Consider the following 22,048-nt stretch of genomic DNA (forward strand, 5'->3'; position numbering starts at 1 on the left):
TTCACAGCCACACAGAAAGTGGGTTTCAGTATTATCACTTTCAGCATTGCAGTTTACAGTTAAGCCTTTCACTGAGGTTTGTAGCATCGCGATTCTGTCAGAGTAGGAATTCAAAGCAGTGGGAATTGGACAGAGCAGAACTGGAGAGGACAGGCTCCCAGGGTGTGATGTGCCGAAATATCTCGGGGCCACGGGCTAATCCATCATATCGATCTGTCTGTGTGGCCCTGCCAACTAATAGCACAGCATGAAGGTTAACTTTCACAAAGCCTGAGCAGGAGGAATGCGTCGTGTGTCAGCGCTTCTCTGTCATAAACAAAGATTTTCTCTTAATTTCATGGCGGTTACAGATAAATACTTGCTAGGTGGTGATAGAAAAAAGATTTTGGGACAAAAAAGACAGAAATAGGGAGTTAATTGTTAAGATTAATGAAATCAGTGGCAGCAGAAAAATTAGTGGTAAAAACTACTTAGTATACAATCAAATCATTAATTTCGAGATCACTGTAATTTGTTCATCAGAATTTGCAAAGCCACTTAATGAAAAGAAAAAGGACAAATGCATTGAATAATTATAATTTTACCACAGCTCTGTTATGTAGGAACTTTGCCAGAGTCAAATTGTGACAATGAGTATAGTGCCAGAGCAGTGAGTCACAGCTAAATGTCAAAACAAAAGATGGCGCAGCCACTTTCAGGCTCAATGTTGAAAAAGTGTCACCTCAAAGTGAGACACATTAGCCACAAGCTGAAAACAATTATGCCCTTTTCCATGTTGCTCCTCACACTTGACTACACCTGCATCTGTTCCACCCCCTGGGCTTGCTCTTCTACGGATCTTTATTACCAGTAAGTTAGCCATCAATCTTACAGCAGCTGTAATTAACTTTAAAGGTAAAAATTGTTGCATTTCAACAGAATCAGCAACTTGTACGTTTAACTACGGCAGTTGTTTACAGGAGGAAAGTTGCTCTTAGGCCCAACATAAAAAGCATTTAAAAGAAAAAAAAGCCCACTTTGTATAAAGTAACAAGATTGTGCCTGTGTCTTAATTCTGTTTATCTTTCACTGGCTTTGCGAGTGGCCTGTTCTGCAAATGTGCTTTACCTGGATCCACGGCCATCTGTCGTTTTCGGCAGCAGTCCAGGCATTGACCAGCCCCTTCTTGTTGAGGCGTGCAAAGTACGGGTACCACTTCTGCAGGCCGAAGAGTGCGCGGTGGGTAGAAGAGGCTGTTATCTGTTGGTTGGAGATTATTCCGCCTTCCATGCCCAGCGGTCCAGAGCATTCTGAGTGAAGAGAAGGAGAAAGAGATAGACAAGCCATCCAGTCATTTCAACACTCAGACAGCCTACGGAGTGCACATAGGTGTTTCAAAGATACCACAGAGACTGCACTTTGTAACCTCAATGATTTTAGCCTACACTTTTTCTTAATGTTTCTATAACACTTCAATGTCACAGTTTTGGCAGCAATATTCTTGCTCAGTCTCACAAACAGCAGTTTTATTTGATAGTGCTTTGTCATAGAAAATCCTTAAATGAGCAAATGTGTCTCTTATCTCCTTCAAGGTCATCATGGTGGTGTTCTCAGTGACCATTCTCTCTCTGACTCTAAATGCTGCTTTGATTTAAGAGTACACCCCTAAATGTTCTAATAAGGCACAATCCTTTTAAGCCACAGCTGTCAACAAGAGGACTCTGCCTTCATGCTGCCCACATTTGATGGACGAACAGGTTTTTTCCTCATCTCTTCCATCAGGAACAGAGCCCTCAGGCTTGTTGCCAAGAAGCCGCGGCCATTTCTGAACAGCTTCATCCCAAAAGTCAACAGGATTGCTGGCAGCTTTGCACACTTTACAGTCTGCCGCTTCAAAAATGGGAAAGTATGGCAGCAACATTTTTACACACAAATCCTGACCTTTCGTCAAGCAGCCCCCCCCCCTCCCCCAACTTAAACATAATTATGTCGAGGCACATCAAACACATTTCAATAGGCATACCTGTGGTGGAGGGGATTGTGGTAATGTTGATCCAATAAAAAAAATGTATGTACTACAAACTGCTTTGTCTTTCCATAGTAATAAAAAAATAAAAAAAATAAATAAACAAGGAAATACAATAATATCATGACAAAATATGTGGAACATACTGTATGTAGCAGTAGATCGAACAGGCACATGAGAAAATTGGATAAACAACAAATATGCATCCATTCAAACTCAGGGTCATCTAACAGTAGTGGAGAGACGGTACATTGTGGAAATGTCATTGGCCGTTTCATCACAAGGCACAAAGAAAGACCACTATACACACACACACACGCAAGCATTCGGGAAATTATGAGTCACCACATGAGCAAAGACGCATGCTTTCAAATGTGGGTAGCGAAGTACCAGAATAAATGGATAAAGCTCACATTCACAAAGGGAGAATGTGCTAACTCCTTAAGGGAAAAGTCCTGAGCATGGACTCAAACCACGACAACACTATAAACCGCAAAGTCCATATCACAGTTTTATTCTCAAGTATGAACAGAAACTCCTCAAATGAGTATTTTCTAATTGCTCATTCAAACTGAAAACATCTGCTATTTATATCAGGATTATGTGATTTCCTGCCAGATCTGGACAAATCCAATTAGTAAATACTGTATGATATGCATGCAAATTGTACAGTTTCGTCTTCAATTATATGATATCTTTCCCTGTGAAAAGATATCATTATGGAGGTTCTCAGGTGTGCCAAGACAACACTGTGAACAGTTCAACTGTGGATGGCTTGTTGTTTGAAACAGCTGTGGCACAGTGCCATCAGAAATGAGTCAGACATGGCTGCAGTTCCTGAGACACCTTCAGTCCAAAGCAAATGTGCTAAAAACATTGCCCCCCACCAACTCATAATCCTGACCTTAATGTAAAATATGCAATGTATTAGCATAACGCTGTCTTGCCATTGATCATGCATTGTGACTTAATCTGACGACAGACGAAGCAAAAAGGTAAAACAGCTAAATAGTGAGGGGAGAAGAAAATAGGCACCTGCATCATTACAGATCTTCTTCAGCGTCTTGCATAAAAACAGCATCACTGCTGTGCTGAAAATCTGCTGAATTATTTGTGACAGATGTTCAAGTTTTAATTAGTGTTTAAGTCAGGTGTAAAGCTGACATAAATACAAAAACCTCTCACATCTGAATGTGTTTGCATTAAAATACTGTATGATTCACTCACCCTGTGCACTGGTATAACTTTTTTTTCCCTATATGTGGAAAAGTAAACAATATCGATTACACACATTCTATCTCAAAAAAACATGAACAACCCACTCAAAAATATGCTGAGGATACTTCCTAGAGAACAACTAGCACTGTGACTCAACGGCTCAGTGACTCTGCGGAGCATTACCAGGTTTTTATTGCATGTTTCACATCCTCTTTAATGGAAAGACACTGTGTGTTTATAGTCTGTAACATTCAATTCTCTAGAAGAGCGTGATAGGAGTTTGATGGAGTTTGGTTCTCTGCAGCCTTTGTTGTTGCCACTCAGGAAGAAGCACATACCATGTTTATTACACGATTGAAATGTGCTTCTTAAAGATGTTAAAATCTATTAGTGTAATTGGAAAAAGAACAGAATAGAAGAGAATAGAATAATTAATTCCAGAGGTAAGAAGAAAGAGTTAGAATGTCAATATGGCATAAACAAGTTGATAGTGATATATAGTGGAATAATAATATGCACTTGTCTAGTTTTGCTAATGAAGGCTATTAGAGGTTTGAACAGAGGACAAGCGTACTTCATTTTATGTCTTTATGCGAATACTTGTGAATATAAATTAAATCATTTAAACCTGATTTTTTTTTCTTTCTGTTCTGTGTTTGGTCGCAGATAATTGAAAAGTCATGTGTAGCAGCCTAAAAACCAGATTCCAGCAGGAGCTCGGGGCACTTATAAGTATCCCTGAAGAACGAGGACACGTCAAAACTTCAGCTGGAGCTACGGCTTGTTCATGCCGGCTGAACTGTAAGTGTCTGTGTAAAACAGCCTCCAGGGAGCGCCCGGACCAACGGTCACCTGAAAGCTGCGATGCAGCCTTCGCCATTTAAGCAAACTGGCTGAGTGTTTAAAACCAAGTGCTGACACACACACACACACAGTCACACATACACAGAGCGGGGAAAGACACGCACACACATGGGCAAGACAATGGAAGTGGCAGCAATGAGAGCTGTGGGAAGACTTCCACATCACGAAAAAAAGCCAAGAGTCAGAAAAGAATTGGAACAATGAAAACAGCCCCAACACGACTTATCCAGCTGCTAAAACAGTGGGGATCGAGTCAACAGGGAGCCGGGGAGACAGTGAGTAATGTCTGAGGATAGTCCGGGGGGATCGACTGAAGGCTGGAAAAGAGCAATGAGTATATCTGTCTGTCTGTGTGCGTGCTTGTGTGCCTCTGTGTGTGTGTGATTGTGTGTGTATACACATACAGACAGACATGTTTATACAATATATTCCAGTATGGCAAACCGCTCTCACTTCTTCCACGTATGTGAGTCAGTGCTTCCAGCGTGATGAGAGGATGTGTAGGTGGATGCACAAGCCGACCGCTGAAGCTCCGAGACGCCTCTGATTTTCTCATATCTCTGAGATTAAGTTAATTTCGACCTGTCTCGCTGAGAAAAAGCCACATTTTCTTTTAGACTTGGGAACTGAATACTAAAGGCTTTAAAGAGAAAAAGTATCTCAGCCTCGGATCTTTACACACAAACAGCAAAATGTGTTAAATGAACAAACCAATTTGAATTTTAATTGTAGGGCTTGTGCCTGTGATTTCAATTATCGGTTTCATTAAATGACACATTTAAAACCTGTAACACCAAAAAAGAGTGTCTTTCCTGTTTCATCAAGGAAGGTTATATCGTCTGCCCTTAACATTTTTTTTTCTCCCTGGAGGCTGTTTTTGAGACAAGTTGAAAATGTGTTTTTCAAAAAAAAGAAAACAAGCATGTGCTCATTGGGACAGGGAGCTTATGATTCAAATTTTAAATTTCCCCATTAAAAAGATGCATTTAGTCTTCAGCTATGATTATAACACTGATTATTTATTCGAAGCCTGAAGGGAGTACATTTTTGGCTTCATAAATGTTTTTTTTTTTTTTATTGGATATCTCTACAGGCTGTGTGGTAGTGTAATTGTTAGCACTGTTGCCTCACGGTGATATACTGTGCTTGAGTGCAGACTTGGAGGCCATTCTCTGTGGAGTTTGCATGTTTACCCTGGGCTTGCGTGGGTTTTCTGAGGGACTCAACTGCGCATTTCTCTGTGTTTGCTCCGCCTTCCAGTACAGTCAGCTGGGATCGAACACTTAAATAACGTCATTCCGAAGGTGCGCTCCCAAACAGGGTGGCACTAAGAGCTTAATGTCCTGGTTAAAAGAGAAAGACAAAACATCTACAGTCATTATAGTAGCTCGGTCCTGCTGTACTCACAGACGCTTTGAGCTAAATACTAATATCAGCATGTTAACAGGCCAGTGCACCTGCTTAGCATCATGTTTAGGACCTCGGTAAAGTAATTAGGCCACGTCATCTGAGACCACGAGTTTGTTTACAAATTTTAAGCCACCACCTTCCCTGAAGCTATTCTCTTAACGTGGCTCAAAATAAATCACAAACCTAAAGGGCAACATGTCAATAATCTAATTTGTCATTTCCACAATAGGAGGGACAGAATTAGCATTTTTGGCAGGTTTGCACAACCGCAATCAAAAGGGTGTTAATTGAGTTGAGTTGTTACATCTCCTGACCAAATCTAAAGAAGGTAGCCGAGGCTAATCAATAGGAGCGGTATAATATAATGAATCCTGACTTTCAATTTATTAGAGGGGCATGCAGAGTTGCACAGGTTTCTGTGGCACATGCACAAAATGACATATCTCCAAAATTGAATTCCTGAAAAAGCGAAAGAAATCTATTTTTTTCTCATTAGGGTCTGATGTTATGGACGAGTGTGCAATGTTGCATCAACACAAACTCATATTTTCGGTAGATTCGGTAGCTCTTGGCCAGCTCACCTGCGAGATATTCTATAATGCGACATTGTAATGTTGTGACAAGATACTGATGCAAAGCCGCGGTCCTTCTCACCTTGTGGCAATGATGGTCCGCTCTTAACGAGCTGCCTGCCAGCCGTCCGTCACGGCAGCAGAGGCAGCCAGCCCCCGGGCCTTGCCCTGCTGGCCCCTGAGCATACATCAGCCCGGCGACAGCGTACATCACTAACACCACCACTACCGTGATGTGACAGCTGAATCCATCTCCCACAAGCCCAACCTACAGCCTAAACAAATTAGTGCCCCGCTGAAATTAATGCCAGCACACCAATACTAATGAGCGTGCGGCAGAAAGAGGAGATGAGGAAAAGAATAATAAATACACCAAACAGATGTTAGCTGTACAGCCGAGGTTCCAGAGGTGACAAATGAAACTAAACGAAAGGCACCTGCCTGCCCACACTTATGTGATATAATCTGTTTTAAATTCGGCCAAATAAAAAGTGATTTAAAAAAAAAAAAAAAAATCCTACAATAAATTAATATTACACACAGTAAATTAATACGAGTTGTCATATGTATAACAAAATAATGAATACAGGTGTTATAAGGGGCAAGAATTACATTGAGAGCTGAACGATAGCGTAGAGGCGAGCCGGGCCATTCTCAGCAGAGTTTGCATGTTTTCTCCAGGTACTCTGGATTCCGCCCACAGCTAAAAACATGTATATGAAGTAGTTATATTAAATTGTCACGCAAAAAAAGACCTACTGAAACTGTTCTGACTATTTTTGTTTTAATTATACAATAAGGGGTGGCATGGTGATTTGGTTAGTTACTTCCTAGCAAGAGGACATAGGCTTGATTTTTTTTGACTGCAGCCTTTCTGGGTGCGGTTTTCACATTCCATCTGTGAACGCATGGACTTTCTCTGAGTACTCCAGTACTCCTCCCACAATCCAACGGCTTTTAGGTTAATTGCCCGTATGTGTATATTACTGGTAGAGGAAGAAGAGTACCGTTGCTTTTGAAAACAATCAGTATTTATATTAATCTATTCAATAGTCGTATTGTTTTAGTACTAGTTCAACTAATATGCTCGTATTGTAAAACATGCAAATTTGGTCTGCACATCGACAAGTTGCCGTTTAGTTTGCTGCAGTTTCAAGTGGTTAGGAATGTACTTTAGTTCATTCATTTTTACTGTATCCAATTTATTTGATACACAGCTCCTTGGTTTAATTTGATGAGACTTGATGGTAGTAGGTCCAAGGTAAACTTTGTTCACTTGAATTGATTCAGTTTTTGCTCAAAGGCAAATGGTTTCACAATTATCTCTGCCTTCAAATGCTTTTGGGAACTGAAGCCCAGAACAGCAATCACCTCTATTCAGTATCGGATCTTTAACCAACCATTTAACTGATATTAGTGCCTTAAAGCGTTACTGTCTCTGGACAATTACAGCATTAACAATCCCAAATTTGCTTCAGTAGGAAGGCTGATGCTGCTTGTGCCAAGTTTTTATAGCACTAATTTTTTCAAAGTCTTTTTGCAGATTTTTACGGTGGCCTGGAAATGCAGAACACTACAAACTTCAGAAAACACTACCAAATACAAAAAACACCACCCAATACAGAAAACACTACCAAATACATAAAAACCAACAAAAAAAACACACTTGCAAATAGAGAGATACTTACAAATAAAATAAAACAACTACCGAACAGAGAAAACACTACCAAATACAAAAAACACTACCAAATATAGAAAATACTTACAAATAAAACATTTTAAATTCTCTATTTGGAAGTGTTTTTTGTATTTGGTAGTGTTTTCTCTATTTGGTAGTGTTTTTTGTATTTGTGTTTTCTAGATTTGGCAGTGTTTTTTTGTATTTGGTAGTGTTTTCTGAAGTTTGTAGTGTTTTGCACTTCCAGGCCACTGTAGATTTTACATGATTTGGCTCAAAATAAATGGGATGCTTCTGTTTTTATTGAGCGGTGGTACTCAATTTCGAAGGTGCTGTCATCTTTGAACAGAAAAGCAATGACTCAAACCCGACAACTGCTTTAACATAATATTTAAGTGCAGTACAGTACACCGCAAAAAGTACAGCAGCTTCAATCGGCAGCAGCCAGTGCAGGACCTTCCCACACACACACAACGTGGGCTGAAGGAACAAGTCAGAGGACAAGATGAGCTCCTACATTAGAGGCCTGTTTTATTAGGGAAAACATCAACGTGTACAACATATTCCACAAAAAGGCAGAAACACAAAATCTCAATTCAAGACTGGTTGACATAAGTAGTGGTCATGAGTAGCTTGTGTTGAAGTCAAACGGGATTTCAAGAGTGCTAATGAGCGTTAGTTCAGCATGTATGCAACTCGAAACAGCTGATGTCAATTGAATTTTAACAATAATTTCTGAAAAATATTTCCTGCCTTGTTCTTTAGATTATTTGTTATCCTCTCTAACAAACCTTTGGTTCATTACTGATTCAGGTAATCTGGTCTCATGTTTGGAGATATTTTGTTTATAATACACCCAAGTTCAAATAATATAAACAAACGTTTGTGAGATGTGTGTCAGCTGAAATAAATTAAATGCAAAGTCCTTCGCTGTGTTCTTATGATGTGTTTTGTGAAAGGTCAAAGACCCATTGACTGCTTAGCTCTGACCTGACCAGATCAATCAGTAGATCTCTGATCAATCCTAACAATTAATAGCATATTCCCATGATTTTAAACGTGAGATGAGAGATAAATCTGACTTTAAACCACAATTTTCTTAAGTTCATCTTCGTGTGTGGACGAGCTGAACATACTTGTGAAGAAATTCCCTCCAGATATTTTTCAGATTCAGCATCGACATCGATAGGATGTAACAAATAAGATATGACAAGATCACAGAAAATATTTAGTTTTAGGAGTATTTTGGAGGGATGTTTTCCTCCACATTGAAGGAAAAGTCAAATAAGCATAGTCACTGCATGGCTTGAAGAATGAGCTATAGTATAGATGTAAACAGAACCAATTCAAAGCAAAGAGTCAGCACTTTGATTGTAAAGTCTGTTTCATGCCAAAATTGTTGAAGTAAAGAAGAAAAACCAACCAACCCAGGACTTTGATGGTACAACAACTCTGAGACTGACATTTTGAATTAATTGCTGTATAATGTGTTGTGCACATATTCAGTTTAAATGGGAAATATGGAAATGACCGTAGTTAAATAATGGATCTACGCACATGTTCAATGGGTGAGACAGCTTCTAATTAGTCAGCCTGGGGTTCCCGATGGTGAAATAGTGGGGAGCACTCTCAACTGATAATGAGAAAGTCATGGGTTTGAATCCAGCCTTTCCATGTGGAGTTTGTGTGATTCCCCCCCATGTGCGCATGGATGTGTCTGAAAAAGGAAAGCCCTGAATTTGAGATTAATTGGTGAATTGTATTAAATGTGAATGTACAGTACAGTGTCCTAGGATTCACTGGCGACATGTCGACGGTGTACCCTGCCTCTGTCGTTCCTGACAACTTTAACCGCTCACTATATAGTCCTTCCAATGCAAACTACAGTACTACAGAGGCTCCGAACTTTGGACCTTCTCCAGAATATGTTCAAGGAAGAATCCATGACCTCTCTAATCTCCAAGTTGCCCAAACGTCAAAGTGAAGCCAAACATTGGTGGACATATCCAGTCTCATTTACATATTTAACCACTTTCCCAGGTCCTTTTGATTTTTTAAGTGGTTTATTATCCTTTTCTTTAATACAGAAAATAGAATTTTTAAAAACTGAGAAGTGACATGGCCTCAGGCTCATTTTGTAATCTCTGGCACCCCCCAAAGGATATCCCGGACCGCAGGTTAGGAACCACTGCATTCGTCTGTCAATTAAAAAGTGTGATGCTCTTAAAATAAAGAAGTTTGATGATTTAATTCTTGAATAGGAGCACAAGGGTATAGCTCAAGGCTCCAAGTCCACTAATATATTAATAGTTTCTTAGAGTGCAAATTAGTTCTTCACAATGGCATAATAAACACCCGGAGCTCCTTTGAGTTATTGGGCCCTTTGCAAAAGAAGAAGCAGAAAAAAGACAGTTTTGATAAAAGAGATTATTTCTCTTTTTTAATATAGCAATTGGGGAAAAAATACCAGTGGATTGAAAAGAATAAAGAAGAGTTAAATAGCTACATGGAGATGATTTTGTACTTTATGCATTAGATTTAATTAGTTGTCCAAAAATGTAAAATCTGAATATTTGATGTAGAAATCAGGAATGTTCTGTTAAATATGAATAGTTATTAAGGTAACTACGGGAAGGAAAGGATTCTAAACAAAGCCGCACAATTTTACCAGTGTACACATCAAACTATAAACTCTAGCGGTTCCCAACCATTTTTGCTTGCAGCAGCAGACAGAGCTTCGGGGGCTCCCTGGAGAGTCCTGTACCGCAGGCTAAGAGCCACTGCTACACACTGAAACCGCACAACACGATGTGCACAATGCATCTGAGACTATTTCCATAGATTTGATAACTTTTTTGTGTTGTAAATGTATTAAAATTAGCAGTAATGCTAATTTACTGTTGTTTACTGGTGAACAGGGCATTGTCGGAAAATTCAGGATTTGAAATAAGGGAGGTGAGCTGAGGAGTTAGCTAATTCTCATCATAGATTCAAGAGTAAAGAAGAAATTTAAACTTCGACTTCACCCTGTCAAGATAAACTCATGCACATCTACTTTGTGATGTAACTAGACAATAATTGCTTTTCATTTGTTATGATTGCTTGAAAAAAAAACCTGTCAAAAATAAAGTATTAAAATAATAATAATAATAATAATAATAATAATAATAATAATAATAATAATAATAATAATAATAATAATAATAATAATAATAATAATAATCTTCGTAGCGTGTGATTCTTTAAGTGACGACTACAATTATCAGACTTCAGGTGACAGTTTTTCAGTCCACCTAACAGACTCAAAATACCTACAAAGAGAAATTAATTAAGGGAAAAGAAAGTTATCCCCAAAGGAGAAGTATATGAAAGAAAAAGTAAGAGGAAATCCAGAAGGCTCTTATAAATTAAAATTCTTCTCCACCTTTGCTTGTAAAACACAGAAAAGACTGAAGTGAAAGATATATGCTCTTCATGGAAACGACCGTGTTGGATCAGGCAGTCTGCCTGTCTCATATAAACCAGCTGTGCAATTACCTGCAGCATCAGGTGTCCTGCTAAAAGCAATGCAGACTTGTATGACAGTGAAAAGTCAAACATTACAAAAGAAACATAAGCACTTACTGTACTGACAGTTCCTCCCCATGTACTCCCCCGGGCAGTCGCAGGAATAGTTAGCAACCATGTCCGTGCAAATGCCTCCATTCTTACACGGGTCCCTTTCGCATTCGTTAATATCTGAAAGAGTCAAGAAACAAACAAAAAAAAAAATCTAACTGAAGAGTGCATTCATCTATTTGAATCCAGCATGCAGGCAATTACAATGATTTCATCCTCATTAAAATGCATTGGTAGGGAGCATACATTGTATTTCCTCTGTGTTACTCGATTCTGTCTCTTCACGGAGTTCACAAAGCCAAACGTTTTCCGGAAAATAATAAATTGCCTAACTTCTTACAATACGATAAATGCAGCACATTCCTACACGTCACAACAATACAATAATGACTCCTTTTTTTGCTTTTACTTTCAAGTAAAAATCTTGCTTTGTTTTCGTGTGCTTAAAATATACAACACCAAACAATTGACTGCTATCAAAGGCTCACATGGGTTCAGCCTCAGCAAGATCAGCTATCACTTTCATGTGCAAATTTATAAAATAGTTATTGATTGATATGCATGCTACTCATAGAGAATTGAGTGCTACAACACAGTAGCATGGTAATATATGTAGTCTTAGGCCTCCTCAGGGGTACGAGGACGGGCGACACAGATGGCTTCTTTGACTCTGAGTGAGCAGTCGCTGGTGTGAATGTGGGTGTGCATCGTCGAGTCCTGAACCGACAAGATAGCACCTCTGCGTTCTGCCATCTGTTTGACCAGCAGCTGTTTGCTTTCCTAAATGCACCATTCTCGACAGCATACACTACGTTGTTCTGTTTGTTCCAGGCAGTAAAATCCCCTGGGAGGAACGATTTCTGCAGCCGTGTGTTTTGGCATTTCAAATCAACTGAAACGTGGTATTTTGAAAATGTGGCTCAGCCAGTAATGACCTTGATGTTACTGGTGCACCAATGAACTGTCATCCAGTCCCTTCACTGAAGCCCAGTTCAAATAGTCACATTTGCAAGGTCCTGTTCAATGAGTAATTTCTCTTGAATGGGCTTGAATGAGATGAGAAATATTGAGTCAAAGCTCTATCACAAGGAATAGATACACAGAGAATGATTCGCAAATACATTTAGGAAGTAATGCCCAAATACATGTTTTCACATTAGCATTCTTCAGTGTCCACACACGTATGTTTGAAACATTTGAGATATTAATAATGGGAAATGTGGGTTGGCAAGAATGCATTTGTGTGTCGGGTCACATAAGATGATTCACAAACATCTACATAGAAATGAATGCACTGAAAGTCACACATAAAGTTTCTATAAATGTAGAAGTCAATAAACAGTCCAACCATCTCCTATTGTGCTTTATCCCAGCTAAGATTGTGGGGGCTCAAGCTGTTCCCAGCTGACTGTGTTACACCTACAGCCTGCAGTCTCTTTGGAGTCACCAAATAAATTCAAACATTTCTTTTTGGACCGTAGGATTAAACCACTGAAAAACCAAGCATGCACTGCAAGAACATGAAAATTATATAAAACAAAAAAGGACCTCAGCCAGAAGTCAGACTTATTTCCGAGAGTGCAAAACACTACAACATTCTGGTCCTGAAATCCACATCAAAAAATTATCTAAATGGAAATCACAAATGCTGGAGATTTGCATGATACATGTGCAAAAAAAAAAAAAGAATTTGTATCCAAACCACTTTGAGGATGGTTTTGCATTTACAACTGACCACAAGTATTTCTGTCTGCTTCAAAGTATTCACAGATATATTTTGGGGGATAAACATAAATATCTGTCTGTCTGTCTGTCTGTCTACATATACACAATATATATCATAATACAATCAACAGGATGAACCATTTTGAAATTAGTGTCTATCATTGCATCGCCTACAGTATGCTCTGTGGTTGCTCTCTGACACTGATTTCCTCTGATTGATTCATTATAATAATTACAGAGGGCAAGAACACCCTCAACTCAACACATCACACCCATTTACTTTCTCTTCTGCTAAAACTATGCCGTGGAACACAAGATTCCAGCAAAGAAAAAGTGAATGTTTAAATAATATTAAACAAATCTGTAATTATTTCAGAACTTGCTTGTGGCTGCATGGGACTTTTAATCATCTCAAACATTTCCTGAGCAGTCTGTGACTCATAGGTACAACCTGACTTTAGAAATGTTTAACAAGGCCTTGACATTTGGAAATCTTCAGAAAGTGAAACATAATTAAAGTCATTCTGTTATGGTGTTTGGCTTCTCTGAGATTCAATCTGTAACATCCATAACAGTCACTTTAACAGGACATTTAGTAATATCTTAAATAGTTGTAATAATTCTGAAGGAATTGCTCATGCTACAAGAAAAATACAGTTGTGGTCGTCATGCATAACTGCCACTGAGATGATGTGCATAGAAGCATGTCACATGTTTCATCTGCAGTCAAGCAGAGAACTAAAAATATAAATACAAAAACCTTAGATAAAAGAAAGGGAGAGGGACCAAAATGAAAAAGGTCTTTGTGATTCTCCCAAACAAATCCGTGGGGGACCTGCAAGACAACTGTATTTGGATGTGATGAAACTGAGCCATGAAACATTTCTCAGAATACAACATAAAAGTTGTGCAGGTTGAATTTAAAAAACACAAATGGGATAGGCTCAATGATACGGAACAAAGATATAATTTACAGCAAATTGTTATTGTCCAAAAAGGCTATAATGAATGTAAAACCCTAATTTTAATACTTATGCGTGCAACATAATTTACAGTGTTATTTTCTTTACTGGTCATCTGCAAAACACATAAAATCTGAAAACATAATTTATTTGCATGAGTGTGCAACTTAGAATGCCTTCTACTGGCTGTAGCCGGCATGTTACTGGTACGTTGTGTTTTGCACACACTTAATTTGGTACATCACTGGTTTTTTCAGATCCAGTGCTTCAGCTCATGACGTTCTGCGACAGGAACAACAGCTCCAAACCGTTGGCTGATGTTGTTATGGAAGTAATCTTGAGACCAGAATGGAGCCGCCGACATGCATCAACAAGAGGGTATTACAACTACTCCATTCAAATGATACAAACGCATTGGTACTTTCAGAAAACTACATTAGTCAATTGTCAATATTTTGATAAAAAAAATACATTTACATTTTCAAAATAAATATATATTGTTTTGTAAAAAGATTCATTAACAAGTTAAATTTGCTTTTATAACTGCTTTATGTAAATAGATGGTATATGAGCATAATCTAAATTTAAAACATCCAGTAATAATCTGTTATTTTACTTCTCCATTTCTTATCAAACTTCCAAGATGTTTGTTTTGTCTGCTCATTCCTCGGTTCCAGCTGTGGTTGCATCTATATTTTGCTGAGCTAGTACAGAACATCCATTCGTTAACTAAACATTCTTTACACAGGCTCGGGAGCGCTGGGAGTCAGCTGACATTGAGAAAAAGGGTAAACAAGGTTAAACAATTCATTTATTACAGCGGGCAGGCCTCCATTTAATTTCAGAGCCAATGAATAGATGTGGACAATCATCAATTGTCATGTTCACATGACAGCTTTTAACCAGTTTTTAAAATCTTAATCTTCTTTCTGTGAAAAAGCAGTCTCGAAAAGAAATTGATTAAAGTAGCTTTGCTTATAATTATTTTCTCCTTTAAGTATTACCAAGAAAAAAGTCAAACGACAGCCCACTTTATGAGGACCAACATTGGCCATGTCTCATTAGAGAAAGACTTTTTTTTTTTTTATAAATCAATTTATTTTAATGGCTTTTATTGTCAAGAAATACCAACTGGCGTCAGCTGTGAAAACAATAATAATAATAATAGAAATAAAAAAAAATACTAATGCAGTTATTAATCAAGGCCAATGTGAGCATAGCCTCATGAAACAACAGTCATGCATTTCACATCACAATAATTTGTACAGGGAATACTTGGCCTCTGCTAATTGCCTTAGCAGAAAGCTAAAATGGAAATGTGATTTTATAGCCACTCATGAGCAACGTGGTATAATAGATTCATTGCATTAACTGAATGGAGATACGTCTGTGAATAAATACTGTGGTATTATATGACAACCTTAACAAATTACAAACGCTGGCTGTGGAAGACTTGCTTAAGCAGCTCTCATGTGTAATATGTGGAAAGTGCACATTATGCTCTCTTTAATGGCCATTCAGCACGGACCACAATTCACTGTGGTTCCACCTATGCAATCAAACCAGCCAGAGAGCCTCACAGTTCATGTCCTGCTTTGTTGCCACTAAGTTCCAATGCAGAGGTAGGGCGAGTGGTCAAGTCAGTCAAACAGCTCCAAGCTCAACAAACCACAGAGCAAAACACAGCCACGATTTGGTTCTTTTTTTTTATGATAGACCATCAGCCCCTGGGAGATCAGTGCATGGAGAGGGAGATGTGCCAGTAAATCAGGTGAGAGAAAAGGGATTACTTTGGGGGAATGCAGTTAATCCACCCGGTAAATAGCGGGGGGGGACATGGAGAGGATGGGAAAGGAAGAGAGGGAAGAGAAGGTGTAAAATTATGCAGCAAGAGTGAGAATGATGTGCGAGTCCAATGGCTGTGTAAATAAACTCAGTTTACGCGACTTCTTTAACACAGTCACGCCTGAAGATCTGAGAAAGTTCCCCCACTGATAATGGTCGGAGTCTACAGTTCTGTTTTCAGATATATCACTGAAACCTTAAACTGAGTGAAGCAACATTTTATCTTCGGTTTAATGAGGCAATCTAAGGAAAGATTTCCAAAGTAGGTGGCAAAGATAATAATCCCTGACAATTAAAAGCATCCCAGCATACTAGCTTTCCAATAATGCCGGTAAAGCATTCAACTTAGGCTGTTTAGTAGCATTGCACTGGATTGCAACACTTTGTGTTATCATCATCAGCATCAACATTTCAGAAATTCACTCAGCATATAATGATGGGTAAAAATCACTGGTTTGATTTAACGCTGCAGTTAATAGCATTAAATCAAATAGGTGCCCTTGAGCATTGAGATGAATATACAGACATAGATTCATCAAGACAAGACAAGTCCTTCACCTTGCACAGGTCTTTCTAAAACTAATGCCCTTACCCTTAAAAATACAACATTTGAGTTTAGGTCTGTGTGTCATCAATCAACCAAAATGTCTTTCTTTCCATCTTTACTCTTCTATCGCTCACTAAAAAGAGTCTCAGTCGGACAATAATGAGAGCAATGAATAGGGCTGTGTGTCACAAACTGACGCCGGCTGTGAGCGCTAAATTGACTATAGTGTGTCCAGGGAGCAAGAAGAGGCCAGCAGAGGGAGGAGGTCACCTGCGCTGTGGGCTGCTCTGACCCTTCTGCAGCAGGTACACCTGCTACAGCCACATTAACACACACACACACGCCAATGAGTCTGCTTTCCAGTTCATTCAACAGTGGAAGTATAGCATCAAATCTTGCAGAGGAGAGGTTATTAAAGGTTACTGTAGCGTGCCATGGGGACACTCTGCCACAATGATACCGGTTTTTCCTCCGTGGAGGACAACGTGAAGATGATCTGATGAGATGGTTTGACAAAATACCTCCGTCTCTCACTCCCGATATATAACAGACAATCAAATCACACAAATGATTGAATTACGTGCCTGCTAATAGCTAGTAATCCTTTCCCAGTTGTAAAGCCCCAAATCTCAATCACTCAAATCAAATGAAAGGTAGCATCCCAGCATGCTGCCCTTGCATCTCACCCACTTCCTTCATTAAATTACAATCAGATGTTTTGTAAAACCGGAAAAACACTCATCATTATGCCAATACACAGTAAACCACACAACTGGCGGTAAAGACTTATTTCTTGTGAGAAGGTGTCCCGTTGTGTTGCATCAGTCGGGAGCAGCTCACATACGCCATAATCCCAGGGGAGGTTTCAGTTTGGTATCTGTCTCTATTTATGTTGCTGAGACAGCAGATGCACAAATGTTTGGTAAGCAAGCTGATCCTTTTGACCCCTCTGTCTTGGTGAGGAACAGTGGCTTGACCCCGACGCCAAGTGATCGACAGGAATGAAGAGGACCACCGGTTGTTTATGTCTGAAACCTAATTAACCTTCAACCTTGAACACTAGTCATCCCTGGGAAAAAAAGAAAAAGAAAAAAAATAAATAAATATATATATATCAATTTAGTGGTTAGCAGTTTCTTTCCGAGAATGGACTGTCAGGGTTATTGTCTCGTGATTCATCGTAGACCTGCAGATGTTTGATTTATTGCAATTTTTTATAAGACTGTAATTCACAGATACTTACAATGAATAAATATCATTACCTCATCAATGCTTGACAGAGCAATGTATGAAGTAATTGATGAAGATCATTTGGTGTGTTTTTATTGGGTTCATCTCAAGGATATTGCGCTGAGCTCATACATACACGATGTCCATACTGGACATCATGATGCTATCATTCAGTGACAACCCAAGACACACCTAACATATCAAAAACATTACATGTAATTCAATGTGTTTCATGTCTCAGATGTCTCAGAATACTTTGCTATATGAGACATGTCAAACACATTTTGCCAATAATAGAACAACTTTTATATATTTATGTATTTATTCAAACTGAAAAGCTGATGTAGCACTGCCTTTAATCACGTTGATATATTTTTATCAGTACCACCAAAGTAGTTTTGGTTTAAGTAACATATTTGCTTGTACCTTAGTTGGTTGCACAGCCCAAAGACTTGCACAGTTTGAACCGGTTAAGGTTTATTACAGGTCAATGTCAACAAACATACTGTGTTTCTCGACCTGAATGCTGTATAGCATCACATCTACTGTACGTGTGCTTTTTATTCATCTGCGCACACAAGCTTCCGCATGCAATGCTCCAAGCATTAAACATTCATACACACAGTAGCAATGTAGAATACATTATTACTTGCCCGTGTCAATATAGTATGAGCGGTTCTATAATGTGACCGCACTTTAAAAATCGCTGACGTGCCTTCAAAGAGTTGCATCCTCCTATACGAGCGAGCAACTCTAGATGTTTTGTTTGACAGGTCCTGGTGCAGTGAAACGTGTCGAGTCCACGTTGCACAAGGCCAAGACAAGCCCTGTCTCTCCAAGTTGAGTCAGAGATTGAAGATAGAACAAGGAAGTGCCTGTCTCCACTGTCAGTCTCCGCTGTCAGTTCATCCTTGTCGTACCCAACGAAGAGACTATCAACACCTAAGACAGGGTTCCTATCAGTGCTCTGATGAAGGCAGTTAAAGAAAGGTTCACCAATACCCCGTTCACCCTTGAAATGTGTTTTCACGATGATATATTTCAGCTTTGGCCATATGCAGCTTGACGCATTGATTTCATCGATTCCTTCACAAAAAATTCTCATCTCATACGCCGGACAGTTTTCTCACTGGTACAAGCTGTAGGTTTCAGGGGAGACGATGGTGCATGAAGCTGTGAATGCAGGATTAAGAATAGCGTATTCCAAGGACATGCTTTTTGAAGTGGGATTAGCTCACTGAGAAGTTATTCACAGCAGCACTCCAGCAGCCCTTGAAAAGGTATCCTAGAATGCATTGCGGAGAAGTTTTGAGAATCTGAGAAGCAAACCGCTCGTCATTTTGAAGACATGCAGACTGGGAGCTTCTGCCGGATCCGAGATGTACAGAGTCTGAAGAGCCCTCAGCTCGGAAGCAGAATGACACTCAAAGGAAAGCCTTAAGTGTCATTTCAAGCTTACAAATGGAGCCTGCAAAACAGGTGTGAGGGGAATACTGATCGCACTCCAAACAACAGACCCTGATCTGTCAGGTCCTTGACATCAACACGGTGTACTTACAAACATGTTGAAATAACTCTCAGGAGAAGGTGATGACCATACAGCAAAAACAGGCTTAAATAGAGGAGGAAAAATAAAGAAATAAGGAGAACACGCGTCACTTACAAAGGAAAAATATATCAGTTCCCACAAGGTCAAAGTATTTTACTCTACGTTGTGATAAAGCACAATGAATAAAAACACAAATGCAACATGCTTTAACAAACAACCTCGTTTTAAATCTCGTAAAGAGATGAAAAGAAACAGAAATGGAGAACCTTCCTTTTTGTGGAATGCAAGTTCAAAATACTTCCATGCCTTCATCTTCTGTACCCCCTCATTCAACTTGGAGTTCGAGCGCCCTGAAATCAGCTGACTTTGGGTGAAAGAATTGTATATAGACAGATCACCAGTTTGGGGTACAAAAAGCAAACATGGAAAGACAGATAGTCATACACACCTTTGAGCAATTTAACAACAACAATGGCCTCAAATGTATGTTTTCAGACTGTGAATGAAGCTGCAGAAACCAAAGAAACCCCACACATGCACAATTAGAACATACAACATCAGCACTGAACAACTAGAATGAGAAGTAGTTTTCTCTGAAGACCACCACAATTGTTTTTCCAAAGATCTTCCAAAACTTTCAATGGGAAGTAAAAATGTCAACCTTATGGTCGCCTGAAGGACAAAGTCAGTCTGTGGTCAGTAAGTTGTTAGACTTTACGACCTCAGATCTGGGGCCAAATTATAGCTGTACCGTTATCCACAAAGATCTCCCTCTAGTCACGTGATGTGAGGTTAAGCTTTTTCTTGTTTCTTTAAAAGGAGCCATTATGTCAAATCAGGATCTGTGGTTTTAGCAGAGGGCAATTCAACACTGATATTATTCATCTGAACTTTTATTTTCACATTTTTTATTATTATGGCTGGTGAACTCCAAAGTGTACACAAGAGGAGTACCCATGAATGCATTGGTAGAGAAATACTATCAGAGCCACAATAGCCATTCATACATTTGGATAATTTCTTTCATGCCGATTCATACTTCTTTGTGAGTCTGGAACTTAATAATAAAATAAGATTTGCCTGGTGGGGACCAGATAAACCTCATGTTATGGCAAACAAACTGCAGATTCTTGTCACACTGAATCGTAATGTCTTTTATTCGTCACATTGAATGAACTTCATCCGGAGTAAAACAATGATCGCAATTTGGCCCACGCTGACCGCACTGAATTAATGTAGCTCTGTGTAGTCAAGCTGAAACATTTATCTGTGTTGTGTTTTGGCTCACGATGGCGACCAAAAGCCCAGGGCAGGACTGAGTCTGACTCTTTCTAGCCATCTGGGATTTAGAATTGCATCTCTATTTATGCTTTGGCCATTGGCCAACAGGTTCATCCTTACTGCAGAAGCCAGGAAGTAACAGAACAGCAAAAGGGAGCAAGGCCTTACAGTACTGGGTCGTGGTAACGGCTCGTTCTTTCCATGGAGGAGATAACACCAGGTGATTGGGTTCTCAAGGCTACCAGGAAGGACAGGGTGAAAAGAACAAACAAGCACATGGGGAAAAAAAAGAGAAAAACATTGATCATGGCATTTTGAGTCAAAGCCTGTCTCATTATCTTCCTGTTGTTCTGAAGTTATCAAGGCTTTTGTTTCTTGTTATCATCTCCTTTTGATCGTAACCAACAATAATGAACAAAGTTCAGGCTTCCAAAGAAAAAAAACCCTTAAAGCACAACATATTCATCTGCTTTCAGAATTGTTGGCTTTTCTCTAGAAGGTCATTTTATGTTACAGTTCTGCACGCCGAGGCACCACTTTGACCATTTTATAAAACTTTATTCTGTTCTCGGTGATCAACACCGTTAACACTCTTAAGTTCCTTATTTATTAAACTTTGAAGATCTATGACTATTGTCAGAAATGGATTGTGAAATTAAAGTATTGATCTCTGTATTTTCAACATAGGCAGATTAAGCTGGTTCATTCCCAACATGCTCTACTGTGCATGTTTTACAGTTTATCTAAAGGAAGCGTGTGAGCAGAGGGAGGAATCCCAGGAAGGCTAGAGAGCTTAAACCTTATCCTTTTCTTGAGAAAATGTGTTAATTCCCCTAAAAAATTATGTAAGTGCAGGAAAATATATCATTGTAAATATAACAACATAAAACAAAAGTTTGTCCCCCCCCACCCCCAGTGGTACACAAAATGCACATGTAATGCTCAAATTTTCATAGCAATAAGACTCTGGCAGGCTTCATATGGATCCATTGATTAACTCCCCTAACAGTTCCTCCTGATAATACTTTCTCTCTCTATCTTAAACAGCAGTAACACGTTTGGATTTCCATCCTTGAATATGAGGGTGGCGGTATTCGGCCGATTGCAGTCTGCAGCCGCATCGCGAGATGTCACTACATCTTACAAAGTCCAGAAAACTTTGACAATCTCTGGACTAAATTAAGTATATTTTGTTCAAAGTGTGTTAGGATGAGCCACTATCACAACGCTGCAACCGCAGTCAACCAGCTGCAACAACTCTTGTCCCACAAGTTTTGTTTTGTTTCACATCAAGTAACAATTTATGATTAAATAGAGATGTTAAATTGTTTTTCACATGATGACACATTAAAAGGCAACAGATGTAGGAAATAAAAAAAAAAGAAAAAAGCAGAGGCTGATAATTTGTAATCTGGGAAATCTCTGAATGTAACTTTTCAATTTGTACTGAAGCGTAACCCTTTCTTTCCTAGAACTGCAAGGGAAAAGTCTGGAAAAGACTTTTCCTTGACCCCTGACATTTTCCCAGTTGCTGCTTGCCCACA

General features: G+C 39.1%; 1 protein-coding gene across 1 annotated transcript in view; it reads right to left on the reverse strand.

The window, feature by feature from the left end:
- edil3a (EGF-like repeats and discoidin I-like domains 3a) overlaps positions 1-22,048 on the reverse strand; it is a gene marked incomplete at its 3' end in the record, with an annotated part of 112,663 nt that overhangs the window by 39,412 nt on the left and 51,203 nt on the right. The window contains exons 4-5 of the mRNA XM_080499741.1: positions 11,372-11,485; positions 1,108-1,289 (exon numbers count right to left, since the gene is read on the reverse strand). Coding sequence (XP_080355867.1) covers positions 1,108-1,289; positions 11,372-11,485 — 296 coding nt within the window. The remainder of the gene's footprint in view (positions 1-1,107; positions 1,290-11,371; positions 11,486-22,048) is intronic.

This window comes from Blennius ocellaris (genome assembly GCF_963422515.1).
Source record: "Blennius ocellaris genome assembly, chromosome: 7".
Lineage (NCBI taxonomy): Eukaryota > Metazoa > Chordata > Actinopteri > Blenniiformes > Blenniidae > Blennius > Blennius ocellaris.